Here is a 20,411-nt window from a genome sequence, read left to right as displayed (position 1 = left end):
GTTATCTTTCGCACCTTAGAACCTTCGATCTACATAGATTACATCACAGACCACGAGGTTATCTTTCGCACCTTAGAACCTTCGATCTACATAGATTACATCACAGACCACGAGGTTATCTTTCGCACCTTAGAACCTTCGATCTACATAGATTACATCACAGACCACGAGGTTATCTTTCGCACCTTAGAACCTTCGATCTACATAGATTACATCACGTACCACGAGGTTATCTTTCGCACCTTAGAACCTTCGATCTACATAGATTACATCACAGACCACGAGGTTATCTTTCGCACCTTAGAACCTTCGATCTACATAGATTACATCACGTACCACGAGGTTATCTTTCGCACCTTAGAACCTTCGATCTACATAGATTACATCATGTACCACGAGGTTATCTTTCGCACCTTAGAACCTTCGATCTACATAGATTACATCACGTACCACGAGGTTATCTTTCGCACCCTAGAACCTTCGATCTACATAGATTACATCACAGACCACGAGGTTATCTTTCGCACCTTAGAACCTTCGATCTACATAGATTACATCACAGACCACGAGGTTATCTTTCGCACCTTAGAACCTTCGATCTACATAGATTACATCACAGACCACGAGGTTATCTTTCGCACCTTAGAACCTTCGATCTACATAGATTACATCACGTACCACGAGGTTATCTTTCGCACCTTAGAACCTTCGATCTACATAGATTACATCACAGACCACGAGGTTATCTTTCGCACCTTAGAACCTTCGATCTACATAGATTACATCACGTACCACGAGGTTATCTTTCGCACCTTAGAACCTTCGATCTACATAGATTACATCATGTACCACGAGGTTATCTTTCGCACCTTAGAACCTTCGATCTACATAGATTACATCACGTACCACGAGGTTATCTTTCGCACCCTAGAACCTTCGATCTACATAGATTACATCACAGACCACGAGGTTATCTTTCGCACCTTAGAACCTTCGATCTACATAGATTACATCACAGACCACGAGGTTATCTTTCGCACCTTAGAACCTTCGATCTACATAGATTACATCACAGACCACGAGGTTATCTTTCGCACCTTAGAACCTTCGATCTACATTGATTACATCACGTACCACGAGGTTTTCTAGTGCTGTCTGTAGTTCTGTCGTGCGAAGTCTGTATTCCTCACATGCAGCCTGGAGCTGAACATTAAAACGAGGAATGGTTAAAGTTACAATAACTTCTACATATAGCAAAATTAACTCTAATTGCCGCTGTTAAAAAAGAACGAAGACTGATGATGAAGACATATAGCGGAAACTAAACATATAAACACCTAACGAAAAACTCAAATCGATGTTGAAAACGATACTGTCAGGCTCCTACATAGTTAATATTTTAGGGAGGGGAGGGGGTGTTGCATACGCATTCTTAGGTATCATATGGAAAAAGATCCATTTGGACTACGTGGCTCATTGAAAAAAAAATGCTTTTCCCGCCAAAATTCACAAGTCAGCACTTTTAGTCGCGAGCCAGAGCCAAATAAGGTGTTTAGTTCTTGCCACCTAATTGTCGGTTCTCACTCTTATAATTTTTGGGCCAAGAGGGGATTCAGTGTCACAAGGGGGTAGTTGCCAAGGAAACCAAAGATAGAATACTGCTGTTACCTGTAAAAAAATAACATAGTAATCAACAAAACTTACTTCTGTATTCTTGGTTCTCATCTCAGTTTGGTTAGCCTCTGATTCCTAAAAATGAGCAAATGACAACTCGTGAGGTACTTATAAAAAATAGAAGTTAATAGAGGACGAATCATACGGCAAAGGGGGAGAGTACCTCTAGCTTTGACTGCAGTAGATCGACCTAGAACAGAAGAAATAGTTGCATTACTTTAAAGCCACCTTTTCCAAAAGTTACCACTTTTTATGATAGTTACCGTAATTTAATTTAAAGGATGAAATTCTCCTGTCAGCTTTATACTACTATCAACAATGTAAAGATAGTCCTTACCTCGTCACGCAAGTACTTAGAGCGTTCCCGCAGCGTGACAAACTCATCCATTACATTCTGTACATTTATGTAGTTGTCACGCCAGATCTTTAGCGCCTCACGGACGGCGGTAGCCTCAGCGCCCTCTAGGGTCTTTACAGAAACAAAGAGAGACAAAGATATAGATGGGAGCAGGTTATGGGGGGGGGGGGGGGTGGTGACCGACGTGCTCACCATGTCGACCTGATAGACATGTTTGTCGTATTTTTAGGGGTCAAAATTGGGCTTCGGGTATTTTTTAGAGGGCGTCCGAGAGAAATTGGCTTTTCTAGCTTTTTAAGGTTCGCCGTAAGAGGCGCTATGAGTCAACGTTTCTTAGATTATTAAAAAACTTCCGACTTCTAAACAAGATACTTTGAAAATTTTTCATTCAAAAAATTCCACTTTGTAAATCTGGTGTTTTTAGGATAGTTTTTGCTTTTAGAAGGATATTTTTAGGATGGCATTTTTTGGTGTACAGCTATTTTTTAGGGATATTTTTTTAATTTCCCGACGAACATCCCTATCACTGTTACCCCTTCTCCCCCCAGGAAAAGAAGCTTCTATAAATCTGTATTGATTTCTAAGTCTCTATTGGCTTTCAACAATTGTTTTTTATTGGGTTAAACTCGAATAGGAGCACTTACGCGCTCAATCTTGTCGACATCTAGTCCGGCGTCCTCGAACTCTTGCTGATGAAAAACCTTGAGGTTAAATGATGGTGCGCAGCTTACGAATTTGTTGATGAAGTTTAAAATGATCGTCTGTTGGAAGAAAAAAAAATTAAAGGATCGAGATATGCTAAGGCATAGTTTAGACACCGTTTTTTTATGTGCTGTTCCAAATGCTAATGAGACTGTTTTATGTTCATATGCATGTGCATTTGCATATGAAAAGAACGGCGTCCAAACTAGGCCTAAGATGTCGACAACAAGAACGAAGACCACAACGCAACAGTGCAGAAAGAAGAAAAAAATAGGGAACAGGGAGAAGGAGATAAAAAATTTATGATGAGGATGTTGATAATTGTTGTTATGATGATGATGAGGAGTCAGGACTGAAGGTGACTATAATGATAACGACGACGATGATGGTGATAACGATAGTCATGATTGATAGTGATGGCGATGATGATAATGATTCAAGAGGTGTACCATCTTATTCTGCTCACCTGGAACGTAGGAGATGTGGGCTTCGAGAAAATAAGTTGTACAATGTTTTCGAAGGGTCGAGACTCTCGTGAGGTTTTTGTGTAGAAGCGAACAGAATCGATGACTTTCTCGTAATGCTCAGACTCCTCGCAGATATGCGTTAAGATCTACACGAAACAAATACAAGTCAATCACTTTTTATATCACATGTATCAGAACAAGCAGTAACACATAGCAGAGCTGGCAGCCGCCATTTTGTCATCATAGCAAAACATCAAATGCGAGAATTAAGCATTTATTTCCAGGCTTATTTGGGACAACATATTTGCGATATTTTTTAATGAATTTAATAAAGGAAGCATAAAACTTTGTTTTAAGGTGTTTATTTGGATATTTTATCACATAATTTGTGCCTCCAATATTGAATAAAGACAAAAACAATGGTGTGACTGGCACGGGCTCTTTGACTTAAGAAAATGCAACTTATTGCAGGGGGGTGCCAAAAATCTGAGATTCAGGGGGGGAAGGGAGGGGCAATTTTGTCATTTAAAAAACAACAGTGATTTCTCTATCAGTGATGACATAAAAGAAACCCCAAACAGCTAAATGATAGTTATTACATGTTTATATAGTGTAACGATCTTTTTTTATAAGATTTTATTGTCTTTATCCCTAGAAAAAGTGATTTTAAAAACGAACCAAAAATTACACTACCCTCCCTCCCTGGGGATGCAGCTTGGTAACAGGCAGCATCTAATTGTAGGACTGGATCGAGTAAACACCTGTAGCAAATTTCAAGGTCATTGAACAAGTTTATAAACAAGATATGACAAGAATAAACCGAAACAGGCCTCTAGAGTGAGAACCGGAAGTGAGAATGCTGAACAGAAGTGAACAATATACTCACATTTTATGGTGAGAGTGCTTTTAGTGTGGATTCAAACAACAAAATATATCCTGATTAGACCATTTCACCAGAAAAAGAGCATTAGAGAATTAGACGGGTCATTAAGGAAGCTCACATAGATCACACAGTTGGCACAGAAAAGGTGTATCACCCCTCATTCGACAGAATTGTCCCTTGGAGGCTTTATTCATAGAGTTTAACCGAGGAATTTCAATGAAAATTTCGAAGGGCCCGTCATATAGGAGATGTCTGCTTTAAATGGAAATCCCTTATATGGAGCGTCCACTGTGCATCTAAATCAGAAGAAAACGAAAAAATACCATCCAAGATGGATCAAAGGTATGACCAGCTTTGACATATTTGCATAATTTTAAGGCTTCAGCCAATCACCTACAAATATCGACTTGGAATGACTTAGTGTGCACTCCTCCCTCGGCACAACTGTCTACTTGCCTTACTTTTCCCTTGAAGGAGAAGGTTGTGTTACCCTACCCTCCCTCGGCACAACTGTCTACTTGCCTTACTTTTCCCTTGAAGGAGAAGGTTGTGTTACCCTACCCTCCCTCGGCACAACTGTCTACTTGCCTTACTTTTCCCTTGAAGGAGAAGGTTGTGTTACCCTACCCTCCCTCGGCACAACTGTCTACTTTCCTTACTTTTCCCTTGAAGGAGGTTGTGTTACCCTACCCTCCCTCGGCACAACTGTCTACTTGCCTTATTTTTCCCTTGAAGGAGAAGGTTGTGTTACCCTACCCTCCCTCGAAACAACTGTCTACTTGCCTTACTTTTGCCTTGAAGGAGCTCCTCGGCACAACTGTCTACTTGCCTTACTTTTCCCCTGAAGGAGAAGGTTGTGTTACCCTACTCTCCCTCGGCACAACTGTCTACTTGCCTTACTTAAGGAGAAGGTTGTGTTACCCTACCCTCCCTCGGCACAACTGTCTACTTGCCTTACTTTTCCCTTGAAGGAGAAGGTTGTGTTACCCTACTCTCCCTCGGCACAACTGTCTACTTGTCTTACTTTTCCCCTGAAGGAGAAGGTTGTGTTACCCTACCCTCCCTCGGCACAACTGTCTACTTGCCTTACTTTTCCCCTGAAGGAGAAGGTTGTGTTACCCTACCCTCCCTCGGCACAACTGTCTACTTGCCTTACTTTTCCCTTGAAGGAGAAAGTTGTGTTACCCTACCCTCCCTCGGCACAACTGTCTACTTGCCTTACTTTTCCCTTGAAGGAGAAGGTTGTGTTACCCTACTCTCCCTCGGCACAACTGTCTACTTGCCTTACTTAAGGAGAAGGTTGTGTTACCCTACCCTCCCTCGGCACAACTGTCTACTTGCCTTACTTTTCCCTTGAAGGAGAAGGTTGTGTTACCCTACTCTCCCTCGGCACAACTGTCTACTTGCCTTACTTAAGGAGAAGGTTGTGTTACCCTACTCTCCCTCGGCACAACTGTCTACTTGCCTTACTTTTCCCTTGAAGGAGAAGGTTGTGTTACCCTACCCTCCCTCGGCACAACTGTCTACTTGCCTTACTTTTCCCCTGAAGGAGAAGGTTGTGTTACCCTACCCTCCCTCGGCGCAACTGTCTACTTGCCTTACTTTTCCCTTGAAGGAGAAGGTTGTGTTACCCTACCCTCCCTCGGCACAACTGTCTACTTGCCTTACTTTTCCCCTGAAGGAGAAGGTTGTGTTACCCTACCCTCCCTCGGCACAACTGTCTACTTGCCTTACTTAAGGAGAAGGTTGTGTTACCCTACCCTCCCTCGGCACAACTGTCTACTTGCCTTACTTTTCCCTTGAAGGAGAAGGTTGTGTTACCCTACTCTCCCTCGGCACAACTGTCTACTTGTCTTACTTTTCCCCTGAAGGAGAAGGTTGTGTTACCCTACCCTCCCTCGGCACAACTGTCTACTTGCCTTACTTTTCCCCTGAAGGAGAAGGTTGTGTTACCCTACCCTCCCTCGGCACAACTGTCTACTTGCCTTACTTTTCCCTTGAAGGAGAAGGTTGTGTTACCCTACTCTCCCTCGGCACAACTGTCTACTTGCCTTACTTAAGGAGAAGGTTGTGTTACCCTACTCTCCCTCGGCACAACTGTCTACTTGCCTTACTTTTCCCTTGAAGGAGAAGGTTGTGTTACCCTACCCTCCCTCGGCACAACTGTCTACTTGCCTTACTTTTCCCCTGAAGGAGAAGGTTGTGTTACCCTACCCTCCCTCGGCGCAACTGTCTACTTGCCTTACATTTCCCTTGAAGGAGAAGGTTGTGTTACCCTACTCTCCCTCGGCACAACTGTCTACTTGCCTTACTTTTCCCTTGAAGGAGACGGGTGTGTTACCCTACCCTCCCTCGGCACAACTGTCTACTTGCCTTACTTTTCCCTTGAAGGAGAAGGTTGTGTTACCCTACCCTCCCTCGGCGCAACTGTCTACTTGCCTTACTTTTCCCCTGAAGGAGAAGGTTGTGTTACCCTACCCTCCCTCGGCGCAACTGTCTACTTGCCTTGCTTTTCCCTTGAAGGAGAAGGTTGTGTTACCCTACCCTCCCTCGGCACAACTGTCTACTTGCCTTACTTTTCCCTTGAAGGAGAAAGTTGTGTTACCCTACTCTCCCTCGGCACAACTGTCTACTTGCCTTACTTTTCCCTTGAAGGAGAAAGTTGTGTTACCCTACTCTCCCTCGGCACAACTGTCTACTTGTCTTACTTTTCCCCTGAAGGAGAAGGTTGTGTTACCCTACCCTCCCTCGGCGCAACTGTCTACTTGCCTTGCTTTTCCCTTGAAGGAGAAGGTTGTGTTACCCTACCCTCCCTCGGCACAACTGTCTACTTGCCTTACTTTTCCCTTGAAGGAGAAAGTTGTGTTACCCTACTCTCCCTCGGCACAACTGTCTACTTGCCTTACTTTTCCCTTGAAGGAGACGGGTGTGTTACCCTACCCTCCCTCGGGTGTGTTACCTTAAGCACGAGTGCTTGTGTTTTCCGGTTGTTTATCTTTAAGCAGAGAATGATTGCCTTCACAACTTCAGGGGCCCTCATGACTGATTGGAAGCCGTACTGCAAAAGGAAATTCAAGAAATAAAAAGTCCCGTCCAAACAGCGTTTACATCAGCCAGAATTGCTGGCAGTACTACGCCCAGTTAACCACAAGACAAAGGAATGTTTCCTTGCTTATTGACAACACCTCCAAATAAGGCGTACAAACAACGCTAGCCTTACTGAGCCAGTGTCTCACCAGATTTTCAAGCACTGTTTGCACGGGGCTCTACGCTTAGTTCTGTTATTTGACCGCGAGACAAAGGAAATGACAACACTTCCCTGGTGTCAGGGCAGTGCGAGACTTACACACAAGCAATGTTTTGACCAGCAATGATGACGCTCTGTACACAAATGCAGAGGTATTGAATGGATATGCGCCATAGCTGACAACTAGAGTGATCTCAGCGTGTGCTCAGTGGGCAGATTTAACCAGCACATTGAGGCCCACTATTTATTTGAAGCATACAACAAATAGTATAGGCAAGCTAAGATTTCGAAAAATGTCTCGAGAGTAGTATACCTTACATCCTTACGCTAATACGTCATATAAGCAACTTTAGCAGTTACATAAATACGGCCACAAAACGTAACAGTTAGTGCATATTTTCTATGCATGAAACTTTACCTTTCACATGCAGCTAGATACGATATATAGACAACTTTAGCAGTGACATAAATGCGGTCACAAAACCTAACAGTTTGAGCATATTCTCTATGCATGGAACTTTACCTTTCGCATGCAGCTAGATACGATATATAGACAACTTTAGCAGTGACATAAATGCGGTCACAAAACGTAACAGTTTGAGCATATTCTCTATGCATGAAACTTTACCTTTCGCATGCAGCTAGATACGATATATAGACAACTTTAGCAGTGACATAAATGCGGTCACAAAACCTAACAGTTTGAGCATATTCTCTATGCATGGAACTTTACCTTTCACATGTAGCTAGATACGATATATAGACAACTTTAGCAGTGACATAAATGCGGTCACAAAACCTAACAGTTTGAGCATATTCTCTATGCATGGAACTTTACCTTTCGCATGCAGCTAGATACGATATATAGACAACTTTAGCAGTGACATAAATTCGGTCACAAAACCTAACAGTTTGAGCATATTCTCTATGCATGGAACTTTACCTTTCGCATGCAGCTAGATACGATATATAGACAACTTTAGCAGTGACATAAATTCGGTCACAAAACCTAACAGTTTGAGCATATTCTCTATGCATGGAACTTTACCTTTCGCATCCTTAAAGCTGAGATGCTTAAAATCAAGTGTCGAAAGAGAACCACACTCTCATGAATACCTAGCTAGATTCCATCTCTCTCTAATGGTAGATTATCGAGAAAAACGCAGCCCACAAACAAAGTCCTGACGTGTCCTCTTTATGTAAAGTAAATAAAGTTTACCTTATTTTTCATGAGAACTCTTAGACTCTGAAGGCAAAGATGCTCGTCGATCTGGAAATAAGACAGAGTCGTAGCAGGGGGTTAAGGTTATTTCATGAGCATGATCCTTGAGACCATATTTATCTATTTTTCTCAAGCTCTAGCTCTCACGGCGTTATGTACTCACGTGACTTCTTGCCAGTACGTCCGGTTTCACTGATTTCTGAGAACCCGGCTTCTTAGAAACTTTGGACTTGTCCGTGTCGCCTATGTCGTCGGAGCTGTCGTTTGAAGGAGGGTTCAGGTGAAGAAACTGGAGAAACTCCACCAATGCCATGTGACCACGGTAAGGATCATCGATAAACTCTCGCAGCCAACTGCAGGAACAAACAACTCTTTAAAGCCGGGTTTTCACTAGCGAAAGAAGTGATTGGAAGGACATTGGAAGACAAATTTTTTAATGACATTTCCAGCCTGCGAGCCGGCTCTCCTGTGAGTTTTCTTTGTTCAGGATTCCCGTGGCGCAAAAAAAAAATCAAGAGCGGGGGAGGGGGGGAGGAGGAGAGCAGGCGCGTTCCCAGGATTGGCCGAGGGGGGGGGGGGGGGGGGGGGGAGGGGGAAATCCATAGGTATCATATTGAAAAAGCATAGTATTTGAAGATTCCTTTATAAAAAAAAAATAACCCATTTTTTTTTTTTTTTTTTGGGGGGGGGGGCTGTGTACGCGCCTGGAGAGAAGAAAGGAGACTGGTCCCGAGTCATGCCCGCCCCCGACACGGTTGGACGACTTGTCCATAAAAAAATTTTAATACTTCATTTACCAAATCTAAACATAAATATAGTATTGGCTTCCCCGAATCAGCCAATAAAAATGGATGTTTTTTCACACTTGGTACTTGCAAGAGGATGACAAAATGGCGGCTGCCAGAGGGATTTGGGACTAAGAAACACATTTTTCTAGTAGCCCCACATAAGTAATATTCGGGCCGGGAGACAGAGAGAAAACATCTTGGCCAAGAATCAAGCAGAGATGAAAGGCGCTCACGTCCAACTTTGCTTATGCACTTGCACACTGGGTCACCTGTAAGTTTAGCACAAATCCACCTTTTATACATACGTTGTGTTTGGATGTGTCCGTAAGTCGATCTCTAGCGACCGCAGCACCATCTCTACCGGTTCCAGAGTTTTTATCAGCCGCTTGTAGTTCGCTCCGGTTTTTTGCCCGCTTCCAGACACAATCTCCTTATGTCCGCGGAGTTGCTCGATGTAGAACCCGGATGTATACTTTGGCTGCATAAGCTCCTACAGCCGCACAAACAAAACTTTAATGATAAGGACCTCAGCCGCTTTAATAGGGTTTGACCGCTTAATCCTGGTTTCCATATGGTTTGGTCTCTCGCTTCTGTCGTATGAAACAGCTCACCTACTGCGCAACCACAACTCATACAACATCTAGTTTTCCATTTGTCGTATCTGTCGCTTTTGTTGCAAAAAAAAAAAACGAGAAGTACACGGGTGTATTATTACTTTGCGCCCAATAAACGAACGAAAAAGGATTGTTTGGCTTGTTAGTCCCTTTTACGGACTGTTTTTAAAAGGAGAAGGGGTGGGGGAGAAAAGTTAGATTTAGGTTCGAGAAATATACCAGAGAAGAGAAGAGCTTGGTTTGTTCAATACTCTGGCGCAAGAGTTACAGGTTCGAAAATGTATTGTATAGACATTCCTAGCGCTGTCGTTCTTCCAAAATGATGATACAAGGACAAGCACGACTTGTTGTTTTTTACCTCCGTCGCCATGTTGTAAACAAAGTGCATTTTGCGACATGTTTTTGTTGTATTTGTCGTACTTGTCGCTTGCAATGGTTTCCATTAATAAAGAACGGTTGTATCACGCTCGTTTCCTGTTGCATCTGTCGTATGAGTATCACGTATATCTGGTCTTATCAGGCTGTTGCGTCTGGAGTTTCCATATAGTTGTATCTGCAGTATGTCGTATTTTTGTCACACAACAGATACGACAGACGCAGCCATATGGTAACCAGGCTTTAATGAAGTGCAAATACGGTATACATTACGACTATACCTATTTCATACACGTAGTCAGTGCAAATGGCGAATGCCAATTGGCAAATGACAGTTTTTAGACCAATCACTGCTCATGGGTATAATTATTATTCCAGAATAAAGAAGATAGGTAATATAATTGCATAATTTATCCACATTTTCTTACATTCTGTATTTTTTGATAGCAGAACTGTTATTTGACAATTGGCATTTGCACTGACAACATATTTTGAAATAGGTGTACACACATTACATGTCTAAGTCACATTGGTTTCTTATACGCTTTTTACGTCAAATGTCTATCGCTGGTATATGTTCACTTTTGTCGCCAAGGGCTCCTAGATTCAAGAAAGAAATTCTGTGGACTTTTTATAGATGATAAAAGTAACAGTAAATAACACATTTGGGACTGGGAATGGTTCCCGCGCTTTCTTATTGGAGGTGGTAACAGTAAACAACACATTTGGGATTGGGAATGGTTCCCGCGCTTTCTTATTGGAGGTGGTAACAGTAAATAACACATTTGGGGTTGGGAATGGTTCCCGCGCTCTCTTATTGGAGGTGGTCACTATAGAGGTATAAAATACAGTGTTTGAGTGAGCAATACTTCGGGACTTTGGGAGGTGATCGCTTCTATAAGGTATCACTGTAACTATAAATCGTATGTGGAACAGGCAAATAGAACGCATGCTCGAATCGTCAGCGCAGCTCTATTTTGCCATACCACTCCAACCTTTTGTTGATATACCCTTATTTAAAAAACGTTGTCAACGCAAACGGCGAATGCCAAATGGTAGTTTTGCGACCGAAAGGTGCATCTGGGTACAAATAAAGGTGATAAATAAACTTCAGCGATACCAAAGCCATACCTTGATGGTCTTTAATGGATTGTCGTATGATTTTTCGCCATTCTCCTGCGTTTTGTAGAAATATAACGAGACCAATGGTACAGTTTGGTCTTAGAACTGCCATTCGACCTTTGCAATATGCACTGACAACGTTATTTGAAATAGGTGTATTTCCCTTATTCATAATTCGGATGTCCTCTGACTCCTATTATTTTTGTATTGGCAGTAAAACGAAATAATATTTACTCTAAAGGTAAACTTCCAACTAAGAAACTTTATTATTATTTTTAAGTGGAATTATTAACAGATGAGGGTAAAACTGCGGTATTTTGCAACGTGACGTGACATTATGTAACGTCTTATTGCGTTACAAGATCTTGGAACACGCTCAATAAGACCCGTCCAGTTAGACAACCAATTAGCTTCCCTCCCCCCCTTCCCCCAACACTTTTCTAATGGGCCGTCCCTTAATGCTTTGGAAGCTGAAAAACATTTCAGTCCTTAGCCAACTGACGTGCATTTTTTTAAAGTTTCATTAAAAAGTTCGAACGCAAGTTTATTACCACATTGCAAATATTTGCAAATGTTTTAAAAAATATGGAATAATTCATCTAATGCTAAATTACGACATTTTATGGATGACTCGTTAAGATTTATAATCAGCTGTTCAGTAATTATGCTTCTGGAATGAGGTACTCTGATGTGGAAATATGTGGAATAAGCCTTTAATAATAGCTCGCCTTGAAGTATGAAGTCATAATTATAAAGAGAGCTCTCCACTTGACGCCTCAATGCACCATAACAACAAAAAACAGAGAAATGCTTTTTTTTGCATCAAAATTCAGATACGCCAGGTACCCTGTTTTCAGATTGTAGCAGAGAAATATTTTTATTTTTATTTCTATTTTATATTATAAAAACTGAATTCCGAGGAAATGTTGAAACTTGAAAAGTGTTAATGCATTTTTCAACCTTTAATATACACCCAGTATGTTATTTCTTATTCATTAAGAAGACATACCATTTTTATGAGATGGAAACTTTCTGGTAAGATGCCAGAATTTGAGTGTGAAAAAGGAGTAAATTTGTCAGGTGCTTAACAAACATATTCCATTGTTGATTTATCGCGGCAATGTTCAATAGCAGTCAAATTATGTCATTAAAAATTAACTGCATGATAAATGGCAGAGCCAACCGTCCTATAGACTTCCATATGAACTCGATACGAAGCGTAATACAGTCGTTAAAACGCCTGGAAAACAAATATATATCGCTGCGGATATTATTATAAAATCATTAAAAAAAACACGTCGAAAACCAGGATATGCTGTATTATAAGAGATAATTATGCAGTATAAAGAGTTGCTAATTTTGACTGAAAAAAGAATTACTTAACAGACCAGTAGACCATAAAAACAATAACGTTCCTTACTTTGGCTTTTATCATCTTCCATTTGTGAGCTTTTGGACTTTTGGAAAGTTCGGCTGCTCTCTCCGCTGGTAGCGTCATTTTCTCCTGTAAAACATTAGAAATAATGAAAATAATATCTATTAACATCCATGTCAATTTTTTGAGCTGCAGTATAGTATTTTGGTAAAGTTCCAGAAGTAGTTCTAACTTACCAATAAACTCGAAAACCTCTCTTCAATTTCGTTATCGTCAGGCATTTCTTCGTCCATTTCAAACTCTGGAAAAATAATCAACCCATGAGTACTTAAACCATTAAGACAGTGCATAACGCATTCATGTATCACGATCCGTCTCTTGAGATTTCAGACTTTTAATGGGCTATTATTTTCTCACGCTAAACGACATGAATCCTACGTGTATCACGGACAAAATTAACTCTAAAATAACAAGAGTACTTGTTCCAAACGTGTTACTAACCTGTGTCTTCAGCCCCTGATGAAGCGTGCGAGAAAACCATACTCTTTGTCGAGCGAACAGAGTCGAACGTCCTCGCAGTTGATTTTCGTACCATCCCGTTCTTACTTTTGCCGGAAAATTCACCAACAGTCCCAGAAAAACCATGGGACGGGTTGCCGTTGCGGTCGTAAACCATGTTAGGTTGACTTCGTTTAAACAGCACGCATATGTCTCTTTCTATTAGTCAGTTCTGATACTCGCGTAAACTTGAGTGCGAACTTCTTTTCGTGTTTTGCCGTTCACCATGACTTAGCTATGCAAATGTAGGCTACCAGCAGGGGAGGGGGCGGGATGTGTTTAATGCCTAAGAGTGATACTGATGACGCTCGAATTTTATTGTATTTGAATGATAATAGCACTTGAAGTTCAATAAGATCTTGGAAGAGGTAAGATTATACTAGCACGAACTGAAGTGCGTATTATAGTACAGATCATAACCTGCCTTTTTAAAAGTTTTTTGTTATCTGCGAGCTGGCACAAATATATTTTCATATCTTGAAATGAAAAATTAGGCTTGCGTTAACCAAACTCATTCCTACCTTTCCCGGCAACAATTTCCAAAATATTTTATTAACAGAAGCAAAAACACGATCTTAATATTTCAAAGTCCTGTACAATAAACACTGTATTTGTCAAATGGGATTATTTTTAGTAGTTACTCATACTTACAAGCCATTTAAACTCTATTTGATTTACCTTTTCAATAGCGGGCTTTTATAATTTTTAAGAGATAATTGCAATCATTATAAAGAAAGAAAAAAAAACTTCTATATCTATGCAATCGGTCTTTGGCAGTCTGGTCGGTTGACATATAATCGAGTGCTCTCTTTCTTTGTACATATTCAGTGGAGCATATTCTTTATGAAATAGTACACATAAGCTAGAATAGACTGCTAACACCTTGCGAAAAAAAATAATGACGAAAGCATTTCTTGTTCCATTTTGCGTCAAAGACATGGAAATCTTTGCTCTCATGCTGCCAATAACAGGGTAATTGTTTAAAACTCCATTGATTTACAGCGGGTATAGATTAAGCGGATCGATGATCATTTCAATTCATAAACAATAAGAAAAAAGCATGACCAATTACGCAGCAAATAAAACAAGAAAAAAAATAATGACGAAGTCAAGTATCGTTCAGTTTTGCGTCAAAGACATGCAAATCTTTGCTCTCATGCTGCCAATAACAGGGTAATTGTTTAAAACTCCATTGATTTACAGCGGGTATAGATTAGCGGATCGATGATCATTTCAATTCATAAACAATAAGGAAAAAGCATGACCAATTACGCAGCAAATAAAACAAGAAAAAAAATAATGACGAAGGCAAGTATCGTTCAGTTTTGTGTCAAAGACATGGAAATCTTTGCTCTCATGCTGCCAATAACAGGGTAATTGTTTAAAACTCCATTGATTTACAGCGGGTATAGATTAAGCGGATCGATGATCATTTTATTTCATAAACAAAAAGGAAAAAGCATGACCAATTACGCAGCAAATAAAACAAGAAAAAAAATAATGACGAAGGCAAGTATCGTTCAGTTTTGTGTCAAAGACATGGAAATCTTTGCTGTCATGCTGCCAATAACAGGGTAATTGTTTAAAACTCCATTGATTTACAGCGGGTATAGATTAAGCGGATCAATGATCATTTTATTTCATAAATAATAAGGAAAAAGCATGACCAAGTATGCAGCAACTAAAACAAGGGGAAGGCAAATATTCCCACGGTGTACAATCGCTAAAAATGAAAGGGAACATCATAACAATAACAGTTCATAACACATCGTAAAGTAGAAAAGGAGTTAAGGAAAAGAAAAGAAGATAAATAAAAAATGAGGACGAAGAAAAAGAAAGAAGTAGGGGATAACAGTAGTTCCGTACAGTCTGTTATTTACTAAGGATGTTACAGGGTCAGTGATTCTCTGCGAGTGTAATTTGGGGCGACTTGCACGTGCGGCGTTTTGGGTGGAAAACTCGCGAGCGCTCAGGCTTTTAGCGGCAAAATAACAACCAAAATAAGTTATTTAGCGCTTACGTATCAGCAAGAAAGTATCTTTGTCAGAAAGGCTTATTTCCACATAAAGATTTTACTTTTTTGCCATTCTCTGGCATAACGTGTTCAGTTACTGCAGGTCATCTATTACTGAGAATGGTACCAAAGGGCCGAGGCCACAAAGGCACCAGGTAGTTCCACGTGACCAGCACTCCTTTCAGCAGTGAATCAGTGGTGAATCAAAGAAGAAAGGGATAGACTTTTAGTTAGTTATTACCGCTTTGCCTTGAAGACATACAAATAAGTGCCTCAAGATATCCCATTTACACTTATTTATTTCCGTTAAATACACAATTTTACAAAAAAATACGACAAAAAGGCCGTTAAACACTAGGACTTAATATATACTACTACTCTTTAACGATATCAGTAACCTACCAAATTTAATTGTAAACAATGGACATTTTGCTGCCTTTCTCAAAACACACAAGGTATATTATTTCCATGATAAATGCGGGATCAATTTGCTTATTACACTGAATGCAAAGCTCCATTCAATTAATCACCTAAACATTTACAGCTCAAGCCTAGAATTTAAAGTTAATGGTATAAGATAAAAAAAATTATACCCCATTTCTATGATGAAATAAAGTATATTACATACAACCAAAGATTGTCTATCTAACCGTAGAGCTATGATCCGATATTTTGTACTACAAAAACATTACAAACAAATACTTCTCATATTCGGTACTTTAAACACGATCCTAAATACAAATCCACAATTAAAATCCAATTTTTGTTCAAACATTTTCTTATTCAATGAAACGAACAAAAATCTTAGAGATTAAATGCAGAAATCACGCCTTTTAAAGTGAAGGATTTTTAATCTCAAATGTACGTACTATGAAAACAAAGTCCGAGAGATCTCTAGGCAAGACGTGACGTCGTTAAGCCCTCGATTCCAGTCCCTCACTTGTTGCCTGATATGATAGTACTGGTTAGTAAGAATGGCCTCACTAAATGCACCAATATTTTTGTGCTAATAACTTAAGTGCGAAAATGCAGAACGAATTTTGTTATGTCCAGGTGACACCCATTTATAAAACAAAATATTTGAATCAGTGAGTGATATTTCACTAGCGTTTTCACAATGCTGCATTCATTAACGATCACTGCACAACCTTATAATAACAAAAACAAGTATTTAGTTTATGTGAGTCTGTTTTGGTTTCTTTTTATCAAATTCTGAACACTGCTTCACTTTATCATTACTTGAAACAATTCCATGGAAAAAACCTAGTTTAACAACTAAACTACAAGAAACCTTTAATAAAAAGTCCATATAGCTTACTTCAAACGGTTAACCCCACTTCAATGCCCCTAATAAGAAGGTGCTTTAAAATCCGAGCCAGCTGTCTCATCTTGCGTCTCTTCAGAGAATGGTCGTGATTGGTAGGGATCCACAGGTTCTGAGTTGTTAGGTGGGAAGGGGGCATAGGGGTTGTTATCCCCAGACAGCCCATCTCCATAAGCAGCTTCTTGGATGTGTTGACGCAGCCTGGAGAGTGCCATCACTGACAAGCCAACCTGCAAGGGGTAGGATGTGATTTTGAGAGGTGTGAGGTTATGATTGTGAAAGGTTTGGCATGTGATGTGTGATTGTTACATGTGAAAACTCAAATTATTCAATTTAAAAATAATATATGGATTTTTAGGGATGGATAATTTGATATTTGACAGGGGGAGTGGTTAATTTTGTTTTCCTGGAATGTTTTGGTGCTCTATTTTTTTCCTGAAGGATGTGGCAAATGTTCCTGCCAGATATTTGCTTGTTCACAGCCACTTCAACATCAAATATTGTGGTTCGTCCCTTAGTATTTGCATTAATTGAAGAGGACTGCAAGCAGTTTTGCTGGGATAATTAAGGTAATTGCTACCCTGTCTACAGTATGCTTGAAGCCGCATTGTCACCAGTTTACTCCCGGAGGTCTGACTTAAACCTCAACCATTAAAAGACAAACGAATCTATTAAAATCCATGATATTAAACAGGCCATCCACTCTAAATTATCAATCACATCCTCAAAGAAACTTGCAATAAACATACTGCTTTCAATATTTTGAAATATTTTTCGCGTTTTCCGTTAAAAAACATAGGAGATTGTTACGTAATCGACCGGAAGTAAACTGGTGACAATGCGGCTTGAATTTATGGGTAGCTTCTAACAATAAGATATCTGTCTTACCCAAGTTATGACGGAAAAGAAGGAAAATGCGATAGCTGCCTGGCAGTTGTTTGTTTGGGTGGTAGAAAAGCTGCCTTGTGTCTTTCTCCACATGTCCGCCAGGTAACAAAAGCAGACAAACCAGAGGAATGCCCAAAGACCAGAGAACCCCAAATCTGCTATCAACACATGCTTCTTGGTATCAGGTGTGTTAAAGGTCTCAAATTGAGAATCAATGGCAATGAACACAATGCACCCAAGAAAAGCAATAACACCAATGCCGACGCCATAATGACAGGCCCCGCCTTTCCCGTTGAAGAGGCAGGTGCCGTTAGGGTCGTAACTTCCAGCTGAGATGCATCCAAAGACAACTATGGCGAAAAGCTGAAAAAATAACATGGTAAATAAACATCAACAACAACAACAAAATAACAACTAAAATAAACAACATCAATCTCAAGCATGATCAATGTTTCAGAAGGGATACTGTATCTTATGATCAAAAATGGGAGGGGGGTTGTGAAATCCAGAAAAGTGGACCTTGGGGGGGGGGGGGGGGGGGGGAGAGGAGGGGGTGAGTTTTCTGATAAAAATCTGACCATCCCTGAAAGAACAGAAGGGGATTTGTATGCTATTGCAGTATCTCCACAGGACGTTTATTATCAGGTTTGGCTACATAAAAGTTTCATTTACCAGTTATGGCATAACAGAGTAAATGCCTTTTTTATCTAATTCTCTTTCGCTAGTGGTTACCCATGAAATATTCACGAAAAGCAAATCTTTGTTGTACAAAACTTTTTAAGGTATATTTCAATCCTTCAATGTATTGGGCTTCCTGGTGCTTTAGGGGAATAGTATGCGTCATTGCAAACATTAATTCAACAAATGCCTCCCTTTTGAGTCCCCAATAAATTTATCTAATATTTAATTTACCTTATAAAAATGTAAAAAGGCGCTTTTCTAAAAATGTGGCTCGTAACATTCCACCTTTTCCTATATCTGTGTTGGGAACCCTGTGTATTATGTTTTTGGCTGGAATCGGACAACCAAATTCAAACCATGCCAGTTAGTATGTTCATATGTTGGGTTTGGTGAAGAGAAGGTTGAGAGGATCATGGATCCTCGCTTCTTTGGCTTTCTTGGGCTTAGAGTGTTTTTTGGTGTTATTTGGTGACTTCTTAATGAAAGTCGATGTGACATAAAAGGTATGTGGGTCTGAAAACACTTATATCGAGTTTAATCTGATAAATTAAGAAGTGTTGTGCACCATCTTGATCTGATAAAATAGGTGTTTATGCACTGTCCTTTAATGGATTGAATTGAAGTTGTTCAATAGTCAAAAGTCTTGCAGTTGTAGATAAAAGCTCCTTTCTTCTGTTTTTATTGTTTGCAAACTGTTTTGTTTATGCGGGATGGAGCTAAAGAATCCACTTTCTTTTTGAGGTAGGAATAATGCCTTTCAAAATAACAATAAAACGACGGTTGTGTTTATAGCTACAATTAATCTATCTATACAATGAAACGACAACTAGTAATTCAAATTCTTTTTTCAGATTTGATTTTCTGTGTGCTCGAAGGTTTGTTTACACATCTTCCAATATTGTCTAGAATAATCAATCAATCAATTTGATGGATTTCTCCTCTACAATGATATTTTTGGAGATAGACTTATTACTGTGTACTTTTAGTGTGTTTTTCTTGAGAGACACAAAGGTCTGAAGGTCATTAGTACTTTTTTGCTGTGGGAAATAAATTATTTTCGTGCTTCTGTGAAATCATGAAAATGGCGCTTTTGTTAGTGTGATCCTCTCGCTTACAAAAACGTGTGAGTTAGTACTTTGCTCCCCGATACAATGTTTTAATAAAAATCATTTTGCACACCTCTTCTCCGGTAATGTGTGAAAATGGTATGGTTTAGGAGTTTTCTAGCTCAGCCAATTTTTCTGTGAATAGGGAAGCACAGTCCATTCCTTAGCGTATTACACATAGTATAGATAGTTTTGTCTACAAAAAGCATGTCTTTTGCGAGCCGAAGTGGACTTTTGGCCGTTGTGTGTGGGGGGTGCGAATGCACTCCATGCACCCCCTGGGTAATAGCCTCAAACAACAACATACTAGACTATAAAGGATGTATGCTCGTAAGTCCACAGCTTTTTTTTTCTTCAGTTTGTGAAAAGAGCTTCTGAGAAGAGCTACTGAGCTTCTGAGAAGAGCTACTGAGCTTCTAAGAAGAAACGATTTTGAATTACTTCATAAAATATACATAACCTATGACTTTATTCTTCTACTATGCTTCATAGACAAAAGATCATATCATCTATGCCCATTATGTATAGAAGACTATCATCTAGAACCAATACATTGTATTCTAAACTAAGCACATCGTTATGTACACGCGGCCAAATACGGCCAAACTGACGCCGGGGAATATACAAGTAAGCATTACCAAGCGCTCCCCTTTACACTTTCCCTCCTGAACATGCAAAAAGCAAAGTTCAAGATACAAGCATGCTACTAACTAGAGTAATGGAGTAGTGGATAATTCTAAGAAGTCTGCCAAACATGTTCAAATTTTGAATTCGAACACGACTTCAAATTTCGAGGCGGAAGTATAGACCCTTCGCATCAAAATACAAAAGTAATATTATTCATTATAGCGATGTGTACTAACTGCATGTGACTTACGAGGCAAATCAGCCGAAGGATTACTTGAGGACGCTTGAAAAACGTAACTGGATCGAAGCCGCCAGCGCCAAGCTCCACCATTTTGATCAAGTGCTTCACTCGGCATAGAGGACTGGGATTAGCTAGGCTACCAAGC

The 20,411-nt window shown here is 40.0% G+C and overlaps 2 protein-coding genes across 3 annotated transcripts in view; both read right to left on the bottom strand.

Moving 5' to 3' along the window:
• The window catches only part of LOC5511724 (formin-like protein), a 28,385-nt gene extending 14,736 nt beyond the window's left edge, over positions 1-13,649 (bottom strand). For both annotated transcript variants that reach the window (XM_048720015.1, XM_048720016.1), the window contains exons 1-13: positions 13,329-13,649; positions 13,064-13,128; positions 12,873-12,956; positions 9,647-9,831; positions 8,717-8,906; positions 8,551-8,601; positions 7,044-7,142; positions 3,201-3,347; positions 2,677-2,793; positions 2,012-2,143; positions 1,838-1,864; positions 1,705-1,749; positions 1,135-1,203 (exon numbers count right to left, since the gene is read on the bottom strand). In XM_048720015.1, the coding sequence (XP_048575972.1) occupies positions 1,135-1,203; positions 1,705-1,749; positions 1,838-1,864; positions 2,012-2,143; positions 2,677-2,793; positions 3,201-3,347; positions 7,044-7,142; positions 8,551-8,601; positions 8,717-8,906; positions 9,647-9,831; positions 12,873-12,956; positions 13,064-13,128; positions 13,329-13,503 (1,386 nt within the window). In that variant the 5' untranslated portion in view covers positions 13,504-13,649. The remainder of the gene's footprint in view (positions 1-1,134; positions 1,204-1,704; positions 1,750-1,837; positions 1,865-2,011; positions 2,144-2,676; positions 2,794-3,200; positions 3,348-7,043; positions 7,143-8,550; positions 8,602-8,716; positions 8,907-9,646; positions 9,832-12,872; positions 12,957-13,063; positions 13,129-13,328) is intronic.
• A 2,031-nt stretch (positions 13,650-15,680) lies between these two features.
• On the bottom strand, positions 15,681-20,403 carry LOC5511722 (synaptogyrin-3). Its single transcript, XM_048720024.1, has 3 exons — positions 20,276-20,403; positions 17,612-17,974; positions 15,681-16,953 (listed from the first exon to the last, which is right to left on the bottom strand). Exons 1-3 carry the CDS (start codon positions 20,354-20,356, stop codon positions 16,747-16,749), a joined length of 651 nt encoding a protein of 216 aa, XP_048575981.1. The 5' UTR covers positions 20,357-20,403; the 3' UTR covers positions 15,681-16,746.
• Between the last annotated feature and the right edge of the window lie 8 nt (positions 20,404-20,411).

The sequence above is a fragment of the Nematostella vectensis genome, chromosome 12, assembly GCF_932526225.1.
Source record: "Nematostella vectensis chromosome 12, jaNemVect1.1, whole genome shotgun sequence".
Taxonomy (NCBI): Eukaryota; Metazoa; Cnidaria; class Anthozoa; order Actiniaria; family Edwardsiidae; genus Nematostella; species Nematostella vectensis.
Note: the sequence above shows the minus strand (reverse complement) of the source record. Positions and strands in the feature narration are given on the sequence as shown.